A 20,954-nucleotide genomic window follows, 5' to 3' on the forward strand; every position below is an offset into this window, starting at 1 on the left:
CCCGCCCCGCCGCGCGGGCCCCGCCCCTGCAGACCTGGCCCCGCCCCGCCGCGGGTCTGGCCCCGGGAGCCTTTGCCGCGCACCCGGGAAGACCACGCCCCGGAACCGAGCATGGCCACGCCCCATCGCCGGCCGAGGCCCCGTGACTGCCGCCCGTGCCCCGGAAGGCCCCGCCCCGAACAGACCACGCCCCCTAAGGGTCTGGCCCCGCTCGCCTTTGCCGCGCACCCGGGAAGGCCCCGCCCCCGAGCAGGCCACGCCCTTCCTCTGACTCTGCGCCACTCCCAGCTCGTCACCCTCGCCGAAGGACTTCGGACAGGCCGGCGAGCGACAGTTTGATCCAGCTCGGCCCGAATTCATCCCGCTGGGATGGCCCCCAGTCCCTGCGCTGAGGTTGCCCGCGTCCTCGTCCACCGGGCAGGCAGCACTGAGCCCGGGGGTCGGGTTTGAGCTCACAAGCTCGGCAGCAACCCTTCCCCAAGAAAGGGGACTCTTCCGGCCCCTCTGTGCCCTGGTGGTCTCTCGAGCCGTGGTAACTCGGTTGGGGCTCCAGCCTGGGGCCCTTCGTCCTTCCGACAAGGGGCGGGGACAGGCACGGCGGCTGTGAGGCTGGGCGGCTGGTGGGCCGCGTGTCCCCCCTCCTGTGTGGGAGAGCTCGCTGCGCCGGTGACCCTCCCAGGAGCCCAGCTGCGGCTAGGAGCTGCTCATCAGCCGTGCTGGAAACTATACCAAGTCGAGTCCAACTCTTTGCGACCTCATGGACTGTACCTCGCCAGGCTCCTCCGTTCATAGCCTTTTCCAGGCAAGAATACTGGAGTGGGTTGTCATTTCTTCCTCCAGGGGATCTTCCCGATTAGGAAATGAAATTTTAAGAGACAATGTAGGGAGTTTCCCATAAAGGAAACAGCATCCTGGCATGTGCCTCCTAGTTTCACAGCATTAAATGCATCTTATCTTCTGAAATGCTGATGGTAGATATTTTGAAATTCCACATAAGGTCAAAGTTCGTTTTCTTCCTTTTTTTCTCTTTCTTTTCTAACTTACTGGCTAGGGAAATCCCGAAAACTTCAGAAAACCACCCTTCTGCGGCACCGAGGGCAGTCACGCAGCACATCTACCTTCAGCTCACTCCGTTCTGCGGTGCGCTTCTGTTGAGACCTGCACGTAGCAGCCTCTGTATGAACTAGGGTCCTGCATGCTGCATGAAGCAGCCAAAATATCTTTTTTCTTAATAAATGTATGCAAGAGGGTAAAAAAAAAAAGGTCACTGATGTTGAAGCTCCTTGGATTATTAGGAGGAGAGTAGATTTAGGGATGAATAAGATTTTTTTTCTTTTTTGGCTGCAGTGCATGGCATGTAGGGATCTTAAAGTTCACTGACCCGGGATCACACCTGTGCCCCCTGCATTAGAAGCTCAGTGTCTTAACTGCTGGACTATCAGAGAAGCCCTGTGATTTCTTTCTTAGGTATATTTTCAAGAAAACCACCTAAAGAATATAGAATTAGTGTAACTCACAAACCCACCAACAGGAGAAAATGTAGAGGTGAAAGTGCTGTCGGCCCCACAGGCGTGTCCGACTCTCCGCGGCCCCACCAGGCTCCTCGTCCTCGGGGTTCCCCAGGCGAGAGCCGACTCTCCGCGGCCCTATGGACCACAGCCCACCAGGCTCCTCGTCCGTGGGGTCCCGAGGCGAGAGTGCTGGAGCGGGCAGCCATTGATCTTTCTGACCCAGAATCAGGCCTGGGCCTTCTGCACTGCATGAGGTGTTTCCCGTCTGAGCCACCAGGGAAGCAAGGGGAGAAAAAGCAGCAAGCTGGACAGGCTGGCAGTCGCCCCAGGCTGGGGGAGGCAGAAGCTTGGGATGGGGCAGAGCTCATAAATACCCAGGTATGGGTTGCGTGCCAGTGCTCTGAAAGTATAACCGTGTACTAGTAGGAGAGGTACCTAGTAGTGTAGCCTCAAAATGCAGGAAGCAAAGATTGACAGAATTACAACGGAGAATGGGCAAATCCGCCAGTGAGACACTTACTTACGTTGCCCAGTAATTAACAGATCAGACAAAAGTTACACTGACCTAAAAGATCTGCACAGAAATCTCAGTCTTGGGACTTCCCGGGTGCTCCAGTGGTTAAGCAATCCAGAGCAAGGTTTGATCAAAGCAGGTTTGATCCCTGCTTGGGGAACTAGGACCCCACAGGCCACAGGACAGCTAGGCCTGCATGCCGTAACTACTGAGGCTGAGCCACAGCTGGGCAGTCTGTGTGTGCAGCGAAGATCCCGCATGCCAGGATTCAGTAAAAACTTAAAGTCACCATCTTTACCTCATCAACACACGCCTAACTTTGCACCTAACCATTAGAGAAAACACGCAAAATTAACCACAGACAGGCCATGAAAAGCTGCCAACAAATAAGAGACTCAAGGGCACACAGAGCATTCCTGTAACCACAGAGCACTCAAGCTACAGCCAACAAGGGACCCAGCTCTCCGTGGCTCACACGCTCGCCTGCACAGCTGCAGGTAGCGCCGAACGCCCTTTGTTCGGGACCGTGTGGTGGAGACGCCTGTAGAGACGGCACCTCACCTGGAGCAGAGGGCAAGTCAGCTCATCATAATGGTCTGACTGCACGCAGGATGGGGCGCACGACTCGAGTCCCCGGGGCCAGGCTGGCACCCTCTGGCTGATGCCTGTCAAGACAGAGACAGGGTCTCGCTTTGGAACAAAGGGAGTCACACTGCCCAGGTAGTGTAGCCTGTGTAATGCCTTTCTGAGGGCAAAGAGAAGGGGCGCTACTGCCCACTGCAAAAGCTCAGGGCCCTCTCCTCTAACGCCACCCAGGACCACCCATATATCCTACCGTGTAAGATGTGTCCAAACAAGTTCCCAAGACAGAAAGATGAGGCCAGAGAGGAACTTCAGTTCAGTTCAGTCAGTCAGTTTCTGACCCTTCGACCCCATGGACTGTAGCACGCCAACTCCCAGAGTTTACTCAAACTCATGTCCATTGAGTCAGTGATGCCATTCAGCCATCTCATCCTCTGTCGTCCCCTTTTCCTCCCGCCTTCAATCTTTCTCACCATCAGGGTCTTTTTAAATGAGTCAGCTCTTCACATCAGGTGGCCAAAGTATTAGAATTTCAGCTTCAGCATCAGTCCTTCCAAAGAACAGTCAGGACTGAATTCCTTTAGGATGGACTGGTTGGATGTCCTTGCAGTCCAAGGGATTCTCAAGAGTCTTCTCAAACACCACAGTTCAAAAACATCAATTCTTTGGCGCTCAGCTTTATAGTCCAACTCTCACATCCATACATGACTACTGGAAAAACCACAGCTTTGACTAGACAGACCTTTGTTGGCAAAGTAATGTCTCTGCTTTTTAATATGCTGTCGGCTGCTGCTGCTAAGTCACTTCAGTCGTGTTTGACTCTGTGTGATCCCAGAGACGGCAGCCCACCAGGCTCCCCTGTCCCTAGGATTCTCCAGGCAAGAACCCTGGAGTGGGTTGCCATTTCCTTCTCCAATGCATGAAAGTGAAGTCACTCAGTCGTGTCCAGCTAGGTTGGTCATAACTTTTCTTCCAAGGAGCGTCTTTTAATTTCATGGCTGCAATCACCATTCTGCAGTGATTTTGAAGCCCCGAAAAATAAAGTCTGACACTGTTTCCACTGTTTCCCCATCTATTTGCCATGAAGTGATGGGACCGGATGCCATGATCTTCGTTTTCTGAATGTTGAGTTTTAAGCCACCTTTTTCACTCTCCTCTTTCACTTTCATCAAGAGGCTTTTTAGTTCCTCTTCACTTTCTGCCATAACGGTGGTATCATCTGCATATCTGAGGTTATTGATATTTCTCCCAGTAATCTTGATTCCAGCTTGTGCTTCTTCCAGCCCAGTGTTTCTCATGATGTACTCTGCATAGAAGTTAAATAAGCAGGGTGACAATATACAGCCTTGACGTACTCCTTTTTCTATTTGCAACCAGTCTGTTGTTCCATGTCCAGTTCTAACTGCTGCTTCCTGACCTGCATACAGGTTTCTCAAGAGGCAGGTCAGGTGGTCTGGTATTCCCATCTCTTGAAGAATTTTCCATGGTTTATTGTGATCCACACAGTCTAAGTCAATAAAGCAGAAATAGATGTTTTTGGCATAGTCAATAAAGCAGAAATAGATGTTTTTCTGGAACTCTCTTGCTTTCTCCATGATCCAGTGGATGTTGGCAATTCCTCTGCTTATTCTAAATCCAGCCTGAACATCTGGAATTTCACGGTTCAGGTACTGTTCAAGTCTGGCTTGGAGAATTTTGAGCATTACTTTGCTAGCATGTGAGATAAGTACAATTGTGAAGTAGTTTGAACATTCTTTGGCATTGCCTTTCTTTGGCATTGGAATGAAAACTGACCTTTTCCAGTCCTGTGGCCACTGCTGAGTTTTCCAAATTTGCTGGCATATTAGTGCAGCACTTTCACAGCATCATCTTTCAGGATTTGAAATAGCTCAACTGGAATTCTATCACTTCCACTAGCTTTGTTCGTAGTGATGCTTTCTAAGGCCCACTTGACTTCACATTCCAGGGTGTCTGGCTCTAGGTGAGTGATCACACCATCGTGATTATCCGAGTCATGAAGATCTTTTCTGTACAGTTCTTCTGTGTATTCTTGCCACCTCTTCTTAATATCTTCTGCTTCTGTTAGGTCCATACCACTTCTGTCCTTTATCAAGCCCATCTTTGCATGAAATGTTCCCTTGATATCTGTAATTTTCTTGAAGAGATCTCTAGTCTTTCCCATTCTGTTGTTTTCCTCTAATTCTTTGCATTGATCGCTGAGGAAGGCTTTCCTATCTCTCCTTGCTATTCTCAGATGGTAAAGCGTCTGCCTTCAATGCGGGAAACCCGGGTTCAATCCCTGGGTTGGGAAGATCCTCTGGAGAAGGAAATGGCAACCCACTCCAGTACTCTTGGCTGGAGAATCCCATGGACGGAGGAGCATGGTAGGTTACAGTGCATGGGGTCGCAAAGAGTTGGATACGACCGAGCGACTTCATTTCACTTCTCTTCTGTTCACAGCTATTTGTAAGGCCTCTGCAGACAGCCATTTTGCCTTTTTGCATTTCTTTTCCTTGGGGATGGTCTTGATCCCTGTCTCCTGTACAATGTCATGAACTTTTGTCCATAGTTCTTCAGACGCTCTGTCAGATCTAATCCCTTGAATCTATTTGTCACTTCCACTGTATAATCATCTGAGCCACAGTCAGCTTCCGATCTTGTTTTTGCTGACTGTATAGAGCTTCTCCACCTTTGGCTGCAAAGAATATCATCAATCTGATTTCGGTGTTGACCATCTGGTGATGTCCATGTGTAGAGTCTTCTCTTGTGTTGTTGGAAGAGGGTGTTTGCTGTGACCAGTCCGTTCTCTTGGCAAAACTCTGTTAGCCTTTGCCCTGCTTCATTCTGTACTCCAAGGCCAAATCTGCCTGTTACTCCAGGTGTTTCTTGACTTCCTGCTTTTGCATTCCAGTCCCCTATAAGGAAAAGGACCTCTTTTTTGGGTGTTAGTTCTAGAAGGTCCTGTAGGTCTTCACAGAATCGTTCAACTTCAGCTTCTTCAGCATTACTGGTTGGGGCACAGATTTGGAATACTGTGATACTGAATGATTTGCTTTGGAAACAGAGATCATTCTGTCGTTTTTGAGATTGCATCCAAGTACTGCATCTCGGACTCTTTTGTTGACTGTGATGGCTACTCCATTTCCTCTAAGGGATTCCTGCCCGCAGTAGTAGATATAATGGTCATCTGCAGTAAATCCACCCATTCCAGCCCATCCACTTAGTTCGCTGATTCCTAAAATGTCGACATTCACTTTTGCCATCTCCGGCCTGACTACTTTCAGTTTGGGTCCACACAAAAAAAAGGTGTGCTAGAAGTGTAATCAGTACAGACAAAAAAATCATTCTCACTTTTAATTGCTCTGACAGAAGTCGACACCTTTTTTCATGTAAAGGGCAAATATGGACTTCTCTGGCTATCCAGGGGTTAAGACTCTGAGATCCTGTATGCCCAAAGGCCAAAAAAAAAAAAAGAGCAAACACTTCCTGGCTTGGGCGTCTCTGATGCCGGTCACTAAACTGCACTGGCGTATGAGCTCAGCCACTGACCACGTGGAGGCAGGGCCCTCCGTGGACCTGGGATCCTCATGTCATGTCGAGGTACCATGAAACTGGTTCTTTTTTTTCAATGATTCTAGAAACTTTGAGTCCATTATTCGCTCACAGATCACGCAGAAAGAGGCGGCAGGCTGAATCTGGCCCGCGGGCCTCGGTGGCTGCCTTTTGCTGCGCTCGAGGCCCAAGCAGCTGCGGGGTACCGTGCGCTTCCACCAGGCACCGCAGGGTGGCGCAGCGGCCACGCCGGCCGGGCCGACAGCCGGTGCGCGCGGCACCCACGTGTTCAGCCTGACTCAGAAATTCACTATTTCAAGCCAATTTCACACACAGTGGAAGATACTAAGGGAAAATGGGAGAAGCAGATGGGCGCTTCAACCTTGAAACTGAGGAACTGACTCCATTCTTCCAGAAAAACACCCAGAGAAAAATTCCTTCCTGTTTCCACGTTTATCTTGGCAATTGGAACAAATTTGGTGACTTTTCCTTTTACTCTGGGCTCTCGTACACCAAAATTAGTTTCAGAGTATTTATTAAACATTTCAAATCAGTATTTTTTAAGATATTAGAATCTATAACCTACCTGGTTTCTAGTATTCTCTAAACTTTAAAATAATCTTACAATGCTTATCAATGGACTTCATAAACTTCAATTTTATTAGAAAGCGGGGGATAGGTGAGCAGGTAGGCAATGGTAAATTAAAGTATTGTAAAGTCAGTCATAGGATCTGGGTGCTGGGTACACGTGTTCACTGTGAACCCCAACTTTACAGGTTTGCTATTTTCACTGAAAACATGTTGGGGGAAAAGGAGGAGGGGGAAACCGAATCGCCAGGAAGCAGCCAGCAGGGTATGCGGGCGGGGGGCGGGGGCTCACAGACATGCCCACCGACAGATGGTCAGAGGACACAGCACTGGAGGACACGCTCTGCTGCCTGGGAAGGACGACAGGAGCTTCCAGGAGGAGAATGAGGAGTGACGCTTGCCTCCCCCTTGCCTCCCTCCTCGCCCCCTATCTCCGCACTGGGCACGTGAGAGAGGGACCCACTAGCCTGGGCCAGCTCCAGCAGGTGAGGGGATGGGCAGGGGGCAGCCAGGCTTTCTGAGAACAGAAGTCCTTCTAAGTCTGGGGCAGACAGGGGCGTCCAAGGGAAGCAAGAAGCTGGGAAACAACTAGGAAGGTTTCCGGGCTCCCACCTGCTGTCCTGCATGTGGTGGAATCAAAAAGAACTGGCCTTCCATCTTTTTCAGGGCTCTCCTCTTCCACCCACCCCTCATTCTAGAAAACTCATCCGTACCCAAGGATCGCTTCAGAGATGCTGAGTTGACCAGTAAAATGGAAAAACATGCTAGCATCACACACATACCCCAGAGACTCTGAATTCACAAGCAAGGAACTTGCTTTCCAAACCGATGCCCCGTTTACGAGGAGTTTGGGGACCTTAAGAAACATAAAGCATCTTCCCTACACGCCCTCAGCTTTGAGCTGTTCCTGTGATGAAGCCTCCTTACATTCACACCTGGAAGTTAAACCAGCTACAGATTCAAAGACAAACCCCGGATACTCACAAATGGCTAAGAAGTACAGCGTCGTCAGTCACCGGGAGAACGCGAGTCAGAACCACAATGAGATACACCTCACAGGCACTAGCCTGGCTATAGAGGAAAACGCTGGCGAGAGTGTAGGAAACTGGAAGCCTTGTGCGCTGCTGGTGGAAACGTCACATGGTGCAGCGACTGTGGGAGAGTGTGGCGCTTCCTCAGAAGCTGAGCACAGAATCACCACACCCACAGCAGTCCCACTCCTAGGAATGTGCCCCGAAGAGCCACCAGCAGGGACTCAGACAGCCACACGCCCATGTCCACAGCAGCATCACTCAAATGTCCATCACGGAAGAATGGAGGGATGAAATGTGGTCTCTGCCTGCGATGCGGTGTTATTACTCAGCCGCCCAAAGGCATCAATGACGGCCTAGACGAACAGCAACGCAGGCAGGCAGAAGCCACAGGCTCTGCTTACGCGAGGTGCCCAGGAGAGGCAGACGTGTGCTGCCGGAAGCTGGGGGGCGGGGTGGGGTTGGGGGGCTTACCACCCACCAGCTGCTGCTGCAGAAGTTCTGGGATGCTAAAGGTGGTTGATGCGCTGTTTCATATTCCACCTACTTGTATATTTAATGGTTAAAAGAAGCATTACGTCCTGCGTATTTTACCACACAAAGCTCAAACCAGCATGAGTAAATTCAGTGCTTGCTACGTATGCAGCACTGAGCTCACCACACACACGGCAGTCACACCGGGCAGGCAATGGGGAAGAGCCACAGCCTGTCTTCTGGAGGGCCACTGGGCATTTCCACCACCAGCAAAGTGGCCGATTCTGAGCTGCCAATCTGTTTCTAGTCCCAACCAGACCGCAGAGGACACCCCTTACAAAGATCAGCTTCAAGGGCTTGCCACACACTGCAACAACCTGGACTTCATATACTTTCCAGCACAGAAAGCACAGGAGACACCAGCCTTCTCCAGCGCTATTACTTGCTCCGCGAACCTCTGACACAGAGCTGGGTTTACTGGAAGGAAGCTTTGCTGATGATTAAGGATCGAAACCCAGAAGCCTCGAAGGTGAGGAGTTCGCGTCTTGCCGCCAACACCCACGAACCAGGACGCAGCTGCACCCGCAGGGGGAAGGCCAAGCGGCGCCCAGCGGGCGGCGCGCGCCATGCACGGACCTGCGGGCCGCTGCGCGCAGTCTTCAGTGGACTCTGCCTTGTCGGAATTTGAGGATGAAAAGCAGAACTCTACAACTCATCCTAAAAGAGAGGGCAATCTCCAAGCATTTTTTATTATTCGACTAACAGAGCAAAGACAGGCCGACAAGCCCCCGAGGAAAGTCACGCTTCGTGGTTGTTTGCCGTGCGGTCTTTCACCTTCTAAGCAGTCACTGTGTTTCCTTCTAAGGATTTTAGACATTTATTTTGATCACAAATGCAATCCAAGTGTGAATAAATAAATGTATTATCTTTTAAGATTCCCACCCCACCCCACCCGCCACCCCAACCATGTTCCTTTAAATAGAAAAAGGTGCTGAAAGTCTCTTCACAGCCTGTTTGGCCACAGTTGTCCCCACCGCGGTTTCAGAACCAGACTGAACGTGATCTTCCGACATCCTTCCTCAGACTGAGCTCACTCTGTGCAAGTCCGGGAGGGAAGTCCTACTGGTACTGCCGATACTCCCCGAAGGGCGAGGCTGGCAACTGCGCAGAAGGCAGCTGGGAGGGGTCTTCAGCAAACGGAGGCCCTGCAGTTCAGAGAGAAGTTAGATGCCACCTAAATACTATGTGGTTTGAAGGAACAAGTCTCTGTAGAGAGCAAATCAATCAACTCAAAAAGAAATCCTGCTACATTCGAGCTGTAATCGAACGTTTGTGGGGCTGCTCGACTCCCACGAGCCCGCCTCCTCGGTGCCAGCATAGGCAGCTCCCCCACCCCCGATGGACGGCTCTACACGCTCCTCACAGTCAGATGGCCTAGTGACAGCAAGGGGCAGCACGCCAGTTTTAAAGCAACTGCTGAGCGAGCTGCCGTGTCAAGACCGCACCAATCTCTCACATCTCCCGACATATTTTTCAGTAGCTATTTAAAATTATTTTCACAAAGTTTAAGTACTTCAGTCATATTTCAAGAGAACTCAGTAATACAATCTATACATTGATGCATGCAAGAAGCAGGTTCTGCAATGGGAAGACAGGCCCGCCCCCAGCTTACACAGACGCTAAGTGCAGCAGCTGGTGCTTTCGAAGGGGGGCACAGCCTCCCTGACCCAAGGAAGAACATGGCTCTTTAACAGAGAGCCTGTGACGGCGGTGATCACGCCTGCTTCCCTCAGGCGCATGAGGGCAGGCTGGAGGGCTGGGGGAAGGGGCCTGCAGCAAAGAGGGCTCTTTCCAGAGCTCCATTCACCCCAGTGATTGCTCTTCTTCACTCTAAAATATGTTCATTCCAGAAAGCTGGAGGAGACACTGGGTGAAAAAGATAAACCAAAAATAACCCTTGTTACCATCTGGATTCAGTTTTATTTTTTAAGAATTTTTCATGTAAGTTAATTGGAAACACACAATTAACGTTCCAAATACTTCCGCCCCCACAAAGCTTTTTGGAAACATCTCAGTCTAAGCTCAACAGCATTTCCTTCGGCTTTTCCTTCTGAGGACAGAAGCCTAAAGCGAGGGAAACAAGACTCGCTCCCACAAGATCGTGTGACTGACCTCTCCTTACGTCAATTTCCGAATTCCTGAAAATATGCAACTTTTCTGATGTTTTATGTGAAATCTTTCAAACTAAAGCGTTAAACTGAAAAGCAAAAGCAAAATCACTACAGAATATTAAGATCTGATGGCTGAAAACAGAAGGAGGCGTGAGGGCCAGGGGTCACCTGGGTCACCCACTGGCGCGCTGAGCAGGCCTGTGGGAGCCCTGCCGCAGAAGACCCCACATCAGGGAAACCGAACTGAACTGGAAGCTGTGACCAGCTCCGAGCTCTGGGACAGATATTTTCCGAGCTCCAAAGGTAACTTTCAACCGCCATCCCCACTCGATGATCCTGTGTCTTTCTGCTGCCTTACGAGGTCAAGGGATGTCCCTGTTGAGACAACTCGCGTTTTCTGATTTCCAGGAACCCGCACATGTTGACTGTGGAGCAGACACCGCCTGGCCACGTCGCGGGCGCTGGTGGCCCAGCCTTCCACGCTCCCCGGCACTGGACAGGAGGGGCAGGCAGCACCATGCCACACTCCCAGCGTCAACAGCTCTCCCTGCCAGCTCCAGAGCGAGCCCCCGACCAGGGGTCACCCGCCCCAAGAAGCACCACCCCCAGGTCTCGCCTCACTCCTCTGAGCATGTGCCAGACCCACGTGCCCACTGCCCCCGGTGGCCAGTGCACGTGCGTGCACACACACGCACACACACACACACAGCACACAGCACAGGACACAGGCTGGCCACCATGAGCCTCCCACGTGCTCACTGCCCCCAGTGGCCAGTGCTTGCACGCACGCACACACACATGTGCACACACACACACACACGCGCACACACACATAGGACACAGACTGGCCACCATGAGCCTCCCACGTGCCCACTGCCCCCGGTGGCCAGTGCATGCCCGCACACACACACGCACACACATGCGCGTACACACAGGACACAGGCTGGCCACCATGGCCCTCCCACGTGCCCACTGCCCCCAGTGGCCAGTGCACGCCCGCGCACACACACACACACATGCACAGGACACAGGCTGGCCACCATGAGCCTCCCACGTGCCCACTGCCCCCGGTGGCCAGTGCACACGTGCGCACACACACGCACACACGCGCACACGCGCGCGCACACACACACGCACAGGACACAGGCTGGCCACCATGAGCCTCCCATAGCTACAGGATCTCCCTTCACACAGCTCTAAAATGATCAGCAATTTCTTACAAGAAGCAAACGAGTGCTGACGAGGCCTGACATCTATGAGCAAGGTCAGGGCAGGCCATCTGCCGTCGCGCCAAGCTCAGTGCTCCTCTGAACACACACAGTCCACTGCGCCCACACTGACCTTTTCAACCAGAACTGCCCCTGCGCCCACACTCCTCACCGAGCTCAGTACACGCGCCCATCGTGCATGGAGCTCAGACGGCCACGTCTGAGCAGACAGACTCTGTTTCATTCCAAATGCCTGGGCTGTGTGCTACCAGAGAGACGACTCACCATTGGGAAACTGGGCAGACGCAAAGCGTGTCAACAAGATGCCAGCGCCTTCGATGAGAGCCAGGAGAACGCCACCCACGGCAGCCGACCCGACCATGGCCACTGGCCCGTCTGAGGGCGTTGGTGGGGGAGGGAGATAGAGATCCAGGTTAGCGTCAGGGCACGGACAGACAGACCGTCCACAGGCCAAGCCCAGCTCACGGCCTGCTTATGCAAATAAAGTTTTATCGGAACAACACGCACGTGCGCTCACGTGCAGTCGGCAGTGGCTCTCGGGCTGTGCCGGTAGAGTCGAGTGCTTGTGACAGAGGCGTCACGACCCACAAAGACCACACGCTCGCCCCCCGGTGACCCCGGCTCACCCCCCGGCCCAGAGGAGCTCCGGGCTGCTCTAACCCCGGGACCCAGAAGGTTCTGCGCTCTATGCTGACAGCGCTGTGCGGCAGGTCCACAGCTCAGTGCAGACCCAGGGGGGAGAGGCCCGGTCACAGCTGCTCGGGGGGAACCGGACCGTGAGCGGCTCCGACCTCGGCGGTTACTGGTCGGAGCTCTAGGTGCTCACACGCTCAACATTCCAAGTGACAGATCCCTCCCCTTTGCCCAGTTCACACCTGCACCCACACTAAACCGGCTGCCATGAGGCTCGGTTCCGCTGCTACAGGCCTGCGCGTCTTACTTCTCGCCGCCAGGATGGCTCCGGTCAAGGCGCCACTCGTGATGGAGTTCCAGGGGTCTTCCTTCCCTCTGACCTGAACCATACTGCAGTCAATCATGGAAAACAGGCCTCCCCAAACCGCGAAGCTCCCTGTTTAATTAAAGGAACAAAACACACTTCATTGTTCTAACCTTACATTTTAAACGTTATAGTCAAAAACAAGCTTAAACAACAACACTCACCATGTTCTTAAATTCCCGCACTCTAACTAAGGGCTGAACAAGAGTCAGAGTGCGTGTCTTTTTAACAAAGCTCGGGCTGTATCAGTGAGCAGCCGCGGCCCGAAGCCTCGGCGGGCCGGGCTCCGCACACTCAGAGCCGCTTCGGCGGAGCGTGTGCACCTGCCTTCCGTCCTTTACCACAGCTCCCCCTTCCGTCTCTTCCTTTTCTTCAGTCAGAGCCACTAAGCACCTGCTCTCTGAAAGTCAGCAGTGAGAACAGAGAAGACGCCCAGGTCCTCTGCAGTGCGTCACAGACTCAGAGCACAGGGCAGCGTGAGTGGCAAGACTTATGGAGCCGCCGCGAGGGACGGAGACTGCCTTCCCCACTCCTTTCCACCTTCACTCCTCAAGCATGAAGCTGAAAGCAACCCTCAGTCAGATTGCTTCACCCTGAAACTCTTCCCAGACGGTGACTGGTTTGTAAAAACGACAAGCACCCACACGTACGAGTGTAGGAGTGCACGCGGAATCTGGGAAGGAGACACCGAGCTCTCCGCTGTCCGCAGCTCCAGGGGCTGATGGTAACAGATGGTAACAGGTGAGTCAGCTTCTTTGTGCTTTTGTTTTCCAAGTCTTCTAATGTGAGCGCACGGCGTGCGCTCCACAGAAAGGGTTCTGGTATTTACTACAATTTAAAAAGTAGGAAAAAGGATGTGAGGAGCCCCCGTGCTGGGACCCCGCACCCTCCGAGACCTCCGGACGCAGGGGTGGGCTGGCCAGGGCCAGGGCCTGAGCCCGATCAGCAGACCTCTGTTCCTCCCCGCACGCTACCACCAGTCAGCTGAGCAACAGCCTGCTCACCGCTGGCCATGCACCAGACACTCCAGATGACAGGACTGAGTCACCCCTTCCAGCTCAGGGGGGCCCTGCCCTGCGAGAGACGACGCCCAGGCGTGTCAGTCACCTGACCACACTCACACGAGGCCCGCCCGCTCCACTCCTCCTCAAGGTCTGAACCTCCCACCCCAAGGATGCCTGTCAGAGTGAGCCAGGGGCCGACGAGAATGGCGACTGGTCCATGCAGACGGGGGCCCGAGAGGGCAGCCGCGGCCAGGGCAGGTGAGCAGGGGTCCACAGGAGGGATGCTCCCAGGCACGGGGGTCCACGTGCCCACGTCGAAGGGTGTCGGGCAGGGAGGAAGGTGTACAAAGGGAGAAAGGAGGAGGACTCTGTGGGCCTGGACTGGAATCAGGACTGTCACTGTGAACCCGACTTCCAATGCAGACAGACACACAGAAGACAGGTCTAAACGTGTGCGTGTGCTTAAGCAGTTAGAGGGCCCACGTGCACATAAGTACATACACAGGGCACTCCTAAGAAGGCCTGGGAACGGCCACAGCCCACGGCAACGATGCTAGGGCCCAGACTGTGCCTCTAAGTACTGTTCTCGACGGGAAGGAACGGCTGACTACACTCGGGACGAGTCCAGGTGCACAGACGGGCTGGAAGAACGGGAACGTGTCAAAACATCTTGGTTCCGCTCTGGAAATAGACCTTTCAGGACACAGCTATGGCTCTCCCACATTGCCCTTCCCAGGAGTTGGCTGGAAGAGCTCAGTCTATACTCCCTGAACTAAATTCGAAGTGCATCCCAGTATTTGTATTTATTTTAAATAATGTTTTTTAATTCATTCATTTTGGCTGCACGGGGTCTTCTTCGCTGGGTGAGGGCTTTCTCTAGCTGTGGGGGGCTCCTCTCTAGCTGAGGGGGCTCCTCTCTAGCTGAGGGGGCTCCTCTCTAGCTGTGGGGGCTCCCCTCCAGCTGCGGGGGGCTCCCCTCCAGCTGCCGTGGGCGGCGGTCTCCCCGTGGCGGCCTCCCCTCTTGCAGTCTGGGCTCTCGGCGCATGCACGGCCGCAGCAGCTGTGGCGGCGGGCCCAGCCGCCCTGTGCATCCCTGACCGGGGATTGAGCCCGTGTCCCCCGCACTGCAAGGCAGGTCCCTAACCACTGGACCGCCAGGAAGTCCCAAACCTGGTACATTACTAACTGGCGTCCGTACTGAATTCAGGTTTCCTCAGTTTGTACATCTGTTTTCGGTCCCATCGCGTGTTCAGCTGCTACAGCCCCTTAGGCCGACCCTGGCTGCGACAGTCACCTGTTCTTTTATTCAGTGAAAACGCATGTGATAGAAGCAGCCTCTCAAGACACCTGTTCACACTCACAGGGCCTCTGCATTTATCGAATGTCAGGGTGGGGTGTGTACGTCTTTACTACTTATCACCCCTGAACAACGTGGTAACCATTAGACCAGAGGAAAATGAGTCAGTTTACTCTCCAAGGTGTCCAACTATCACAGTGGGAAGAACAGGAAACAGATACACCATCACGTCAACCTTGGAGCCTCCATTTCCTCCGCTAAGATACTACTGCTTGCCTTCCGTGTTGCCATGAGGGCTAAATAAAACAATGGAGCACTTGGAAAGTTCAGCACGCGACAGGCACCCAATAAACAGCACAGGCCTGCTACCACCTTCTAAAGAGAAAAAAATGCCATAAAAACAAAGAGAGAAAGAGAGACCATCTCTTCTGCCGCATGAAGAGAGGAGAGAGGGACCATCTCCGCCGCCGCACAGACTAAGCGGAGGCTGGGGGCTGGCTCCGCTTCCGTGCTGGACGTGGTCCCTTTGGCCTGACGGTGTCTCTGTAAGCAGACACAAGCGTCCAGCTTTCCTGCCCTCTCTTCTCCCAGCTTCCGAGTAACCAAGCTTAAAGAGCATGAGGGACATCTCCTCCACTTCTGCACTGACGCCCAGGAGCTGATGGGAGGAGCCCCATCAGTCCCACCAAGCGCTCGCGAACCCCGACCCTTCCACTCATACTCATCAGCTTCACGCTACCCTAGACACTATCACTCCAGACTCACAAACCTAAGCTGTGGACACACCGTCTTCCTTCTGGACAAGAGGGGAAAATAAAGCAAAGACCGACAGAGGCAGAACGCCACCAAGCTTCTGAAGGCAGAGCTCCAGCTGGGCGCTGCAATCTAAGTTAGAATGAATCATGGACCAAGAACCCTCAGAAGGGGACAAGCAGTTATTTAGACCTAACTAAGATCACTAACTCGTAAAATCTACAAAAGAAAAGGGGAAAAAAATAAACAAAAAACAGAGCTTCATCTTAAAACAAACAAACAAACACAGAAAAACTCGTTTGGAGTTCAAACAGCAACACTCTGCTTACCTCCCAACTGCGGAGCCCTGGTTTTAATAGCTGTCAAACTCCCTCGTAGTCTGTGGTTTACTCCCTGTAAGGGAACAAAAGGAGATGTGTCAGGAGAATAACATGTTTCCAACCCACTGACAGGCCCGAGTGACATTAGCAAACAGCGACCACGTGATGGGACCGTGAGACTGGTCACCCACTTACCACCGGAGAATTGCGGAAGCCTTTGACTGCCTGGAAGATCCCACCACCTATGGCTCCCATCGTAAAGGCCCCACCGCAGTCGTCCACAATGCGCCAGGGGCTACGGACAGGAAAGAGAAAGGCCCAAGATGAGCACAGCTCTCATTTACAAGCCACAGAACCCCTTGCTGACAAGGGACACGCCAGACTCCAGTGCAGGGCCCACGGCAACCAGGAACGGCCGGCCCACAGAACAGAGAAGAGGATCCCAGACAGGTGGAGCTGCGCCGCCCAAGTCCTCCAAGCTGAGGGAGGGAACTGGCTTCAGCTCCCTGCTGTTCACAGCGCTCCCTCGCTCACTCAGCTGCTGGTGCATCTACCCTAAGCTGGCACGGTGCAAAGCAAACTAACAAGCGTTAGGAAATTACACCATAACCAAACGGTGATCCACCTGCCTCACGATCAAGCTAAGCTCTTCAGAAGGAGCAAAATTTAAAGCTGAGACCCAAAGAATCAGGCTTCAACAAGTGCAGAGGAAGACACACCATTTAATATTTAAATTTTAAAACTTCTTTTCAGGTTTACTGAGTCCACGTTAGCACTTGGAACTTTAGTTTGTATCGATCCACTTAGCACGTTGGTAACCTCTCATATCTGATGATTAGAGGTTAAATTTGTAACCTGGTCTCCAAATGCAGCTCCCCAGAGCACGCAGCACAGTGACATCTGATGGATTCCATCAGTGGAACAGAACTGATGTTCCAGGAATCTGGCTCGCTAAAAACTTAGTCTGGGAATGGGAATCCCCTGGTGGTTGTGGTTGGGACTCAGTGCTTTCACTGTGGTGGCCCCGGGTTCCATCCCTGGTTGGGGAACTAAGATTCTGCAAGGCATGGCGAAAAAAAACCAAGTCTGTGAATAGTCCAGTTCATAAATAAGCGTCTTTTCTAATCTCCAGGGTGAAGTGGGCGATTCACCTGCTCAAGCACGAGAGTCTAGTGTGCCACTGCTGCTGAAGAGTCTGAGTAATGAGTGATTTCTGACTTTGCCAGATAGAAATACAAAACCCTGAGGCTGAAACACCTTGTCCTCTCCAAGCCTAATACAAACCAGAGGCTGGTACGGAATGAAGATCTCATGCGACAGACACCCAACCGTCAGCCGGATGCTTCCCGGCCTGGCTACCCCAGGCTCCCTTTAACGAGCTGGAAAGCAAAACCGGCAGGTGCAGGCTCTGGGCAGGCTCCACCCACAACCTACTAAGTCAGAGTCTAAAGGCAGCCCAGTCCGCGGGCAATGCGGCTTCTCACTAAAGGGTGAGGAGGCAGCGCTCTGAGACTGAGAAGGGCTAGGGGGTTTTCCTCAAACCGGCAGAAACATTAATAGAGCTGAGCTCCCTGGTGGTCCAGGGGTTAAGACTCGGTGCTTTCACTGCTGAGGCCGAGTTTGATTCCTGGTTGGGGAAGTAAGATCCCATAAGCTACTTGGCGCAGCCAAGAAAAAAAAGGCCAAGGAGAGTCACTAGCTGTAAAAGGTTAATGATCCTATGATCAGAACGGAAGTGAGCATTGTAAAAATCAGTAAAAAAAACAGCAGGACTCAGATCAGAGAGCAGCCACAGTATTCCACAAGATGATGTCTAAACAAATGAAAAAAAATAAAATACAATAAAACAAATGCAAGACGGAAACAGCTTCTGAACCACGTCTGCGGAAATCGGAGTTCCCTCACAAAGCTAAGTTGAGCCCAGACTCTAAATATAAATGCCAGGCAAACACAGGGCAACAGGGAACCAATAACGAGTCACAAGCTCAAAAGTTAACATTTTTAAAATGCCCAATACGGTGGGCTTCCCGGTGGCTCAGTGGTAAAGAATCCTCCTTCCAGTGTGGGAGACATAGGTTCAGTCTCCGAGTTGGGAAGATCCCCTGAAGACCTGCTGGCAGCCCACTCCAGTGTTCTCTCCTGGAGAGCTCCATGGACAGAGGAGTCTGACGGCTACAGTCCATGGGGATAGGGACGCAGAGTCAGCTAAGACTGAGTGGCTGCACAGTACATGGTTTAGGTGGTTTATGACGCAAACAGCCTTACCTTCTGGAAAGCCAGCCTATTTCCTTATGAAGTGAAGTGTTAGCGGCTCAGTCGTGTCCGACTTCTTGCCATGCCATGGACGGCAGCCCACCAGGCTTCTCTGTCTATGGGATTCTCCAGGCAAGAACACTGGAGTGGGCTGCCATTTCTTACTCCAGGGGATCTTCCTGACCCAGGGATTGGACCCGGGTCTCCTGCATTGCAGGCAGATTCTTTACCATCTGAGTTACCAGGGAGGCCCTTATAGAGTGCCTAGTCTTTTAACTTCGCAAAAGAATATTCCTGTTTCCTCTCCATTTTACAGATGAACAGAGGCTAAGAGATGAAGCGCTTTGAGCAAGATCACACAGGTATTGATAGAACCAATTCAAATACAAACCCCCCAAGTTCTTTCTACCACAGACCAAGGGCTTCTGAGAACACGTGATCAAAGAGTAAGATGAAGATGAAGCTATGATATACTCAGGACGGAACTAAAGAGCCTCCTGATGAAGGTGAGAGAGTGAAAAGGCTGGCTTAAAACTCAACGTTCAGAAAACTAACAAGAGCATGGCGTCGGGTCCCATCAAACAGACGGAAAAGCAGAAACAGTAACAGGCTTTCTTCTCTTGGGCTCCAAAACCACTGCGAATGATGACTGGAGCCATGAAATTCAAAGACACTTGCCCCTTTTCAGGAAAGCTGTGACAAACCTAGACAGTGTATTAAAAAGCAGAGACATCACTTTGCCAACAAAGGTTCGTATAGTCAAGGCAATGCTTTTTCCAGTATTCATGTACAGATGTGAGAGTTGAACTATAAAGAAGGCTGAGTGCCGAAGAATTGATGCTTCCAAATTGTGGTGCTGGAGAAGACTCTTGAGAGTCCCGTGGACTGCAAGATCATCAAACCAATGGATCCTAAAAGAAATCAACCCTGAATATCCACTGGAAGGGCTGAAGCTGAAGCTTTGGCCACCTGGTGTGAAGAGCTGACTCACTGGAAAAGACTGTGATGCTGGAAAAGACTGAGGGGAGGAGGAGAAGGGGGCAACAGAGGATGAGATGGTTGGATGGCATCATCGACTCAATGGACATGAGTTTGAGCAAACTCCAGGAGCTAGTGAAGGTCAGGGAAGCCTGGTGTGCGGCCGTCCATGGGCTCGCAAAGAGTCAGACACAACCTAGAGACTGAACAAACTGAACAGAGAATGGAAATTTAATATTCTAAAATCTTTAATCCAACACAGTCACATATTTCCCCCTCCTACCGCCCCGCGTCACGTCATACGGAGGAGCAAGTGACAACGGCGGCGCCACGCTGAGCCCTGCACACCTGAGCACCACCCACGAAGGGGGGCCACTGTCTTTGGAGAAGATAAATTTAAAGAGCTGGGAGGCGCTGAGACATACGCTCTGTCTCATTTCAGAGAGGACAACAGCACGAAGCAGCAGCCTGGCTAGCTCGGGCAGTGTCAAAGCCCTGGGCCCTTTCACACAGCTGGAGAACACCCTGGTTCCTGCTCCTGCACTCTTGCACAAGAACTCAAATAACAAGATCTGATTTGTCATTCTTGACCCCAGAAGGCTTGAACTCCTCCACGCTTTCATTCCTGGGACAGACGAACGAACGGACCGCTGTCGGCGACTTGGAGAGCACACTCTACTCTCCCCGTTCTCCTGGGCGCGCCGTCCCGTCCCCACCACGCGGGTCCCCCTCCACCGCCCGCTCCCCACCGCCCGGACCGCAGCCGCCGCGCCACGCGGACCCTCCCAGGACACCGCCGCCTCCCCTCGCAGGGCGAGCCGCGCGGACGCAAGGACGAGCCCAGGATCGCCAGCGGGCAGCGGGGAGGCTCCCCACACGCCGCCGGGCAGGGGTCGCGGCGACACAGACGAGCCGGGGCGCCCTCGAGCCGCCGCAAGGTCACCGGGAACAGCTCCGGCGGCCCCAGCCGGCCGCTCACGTCCGGGTGCCCACGGCCCCTGGCGCCGCCCAGCCCGCAGCTGAGAGCGGCCTCGAACCGGGAGCGCGGGGGCCCGGGGATCGGGGGCCGAAGGCGGCAGCGGGGCAGGCGGCAGGCAGGCTCACCAGGGCTCGCGCGCGTACTCCTCCATCTTGCCTCCGCGGCTCCGCGATGCCGGGCGAACAGAGCGGGGCCGGCCCGGCGGCGGAAGTGATCCCAGGAGGAGAGCGTTAGACTCTGCGAGGATTGGCTGGCCGCCTCCCGCTGCAGCCAATCGGAGCCGGGAACTGAGCTGCGGGGCTCCGGGCGGGGCGAGGGCGGGACCCCGGCTCAGGGGGAGGGGCTGAGGGGCGGGGCTCCTGACGGAAGGCAGGGCTCTGGGAGTGGGCGGGGCTCCGGCGCAGACGGCGGGGCGGGGCGTAGGGTGCCGGGGGCGGGGCGTAGGGTGCCGGGGGCGGGGCGGGGCTCCAGGTACCCATCACTGAAGTCACCCACCCGGGTCGCTCCGCTAGAGCTCCCCTAACTCCTGGACCCGTTTCTTTGTTCTAGCACCTGGCTGTCAAGTGTGGATGAATGCTACCTACTTCGTCTGGGTGGGTGAGGCCCCACCGACTCCCCGGAGCTCCGTGAGGGCAGGCAGTGCCCAGGTCCTTTGACTCTCAGCGCGGGGAAGTAGTGGGTGTCCCTTAAATGTTTGTGATAATCTGGGACGCTGTGACCC

At 53.3% G+C, this 20,954-nt stretch overlaps 1 protein-coding gene across 2 annotated transcripts; it reads right to left on the minus strand.

Moving 5' to 3' along the window:
* Window positions 1-9,228: 9,228 nt before the first annotated feature.
* On the minus strand, window positions 9,229-20,418 carry TIMM17A (translocase of inner mitochondrial membrane 17A). 2 transcript variants are annotated; one of them, XM_068986330.1, is made up of 6 exons: window positions 20,359-20,418; window positions 16,220-16,318; window positions 16,033-16,178; window positions 12,593-12,721; window positions 11,917-12,027; window positions 9,229-9,457 (listed from the first exon to the last, which is right to left on the minus strand). In XM_068986330.1, the coding sequence occupies exons 1-6, from the start codon at window positions 20,382-20,384 to the stop codon at window positions 9,372-9,374; spliced, it is 597 nt and encodes a 198-aa protein (XP_068842431.1). In that variant the 5' UTR covers window positions 20,385-20,418; the 3' UTR covers window positions 9,229-9,371. The 2 variants fall into 2 exon arrangements, with proteins under 2 accessions (XP_068842431.1, XP_068842432.1); XM_068986331.1 differs by having other exon boundaries at window positions 16,033-16,096; window positions 16,219-16,318.
* Between the last annotated feature and the right edge of the window lie 536 nt (window positions 20,419-20,954).

This window comes from Capricornis sumatraensis, chromosome 14 (genome assembly GCF_032405125.1).
Source record: "Capricornis sumatraensis isolate serow.1 chromosome 14, serow.2, whole genome shotgun sequence".
In the NCBI taxonomy this organism is placed as follows: domain Eukaryota; kingdom Metazoa; phylum Chordata; class Mammalia; order Artiodactyla; family Bovidae; genus Capricornis; species Capricornis sumatraensis.

Bases quoted from the DNA above. Each gene is read 5' to 3' on its own strand.
- TIMM17A (XM_068986330.1), bottom strand. From the start codon at position 20,384: ATGGAGGAGTACGCGCGCGAGCCCTG. The intron at 12,028-12,592 runs GTAAGACGCGCA...CAACGCCCTCAG, and splicing joins AGCCATCCTGGCGGCGAGAA to ACGGGCCAGTGGCCATGGTC. The intron at 9,458-11,916 runs GTGAGTCGTCTC...TCTGAACTGCAG, and splicing joins GTCTGCCCAGTTTCCCAATG to GGCCTCCGTTTGCTGAAGAC.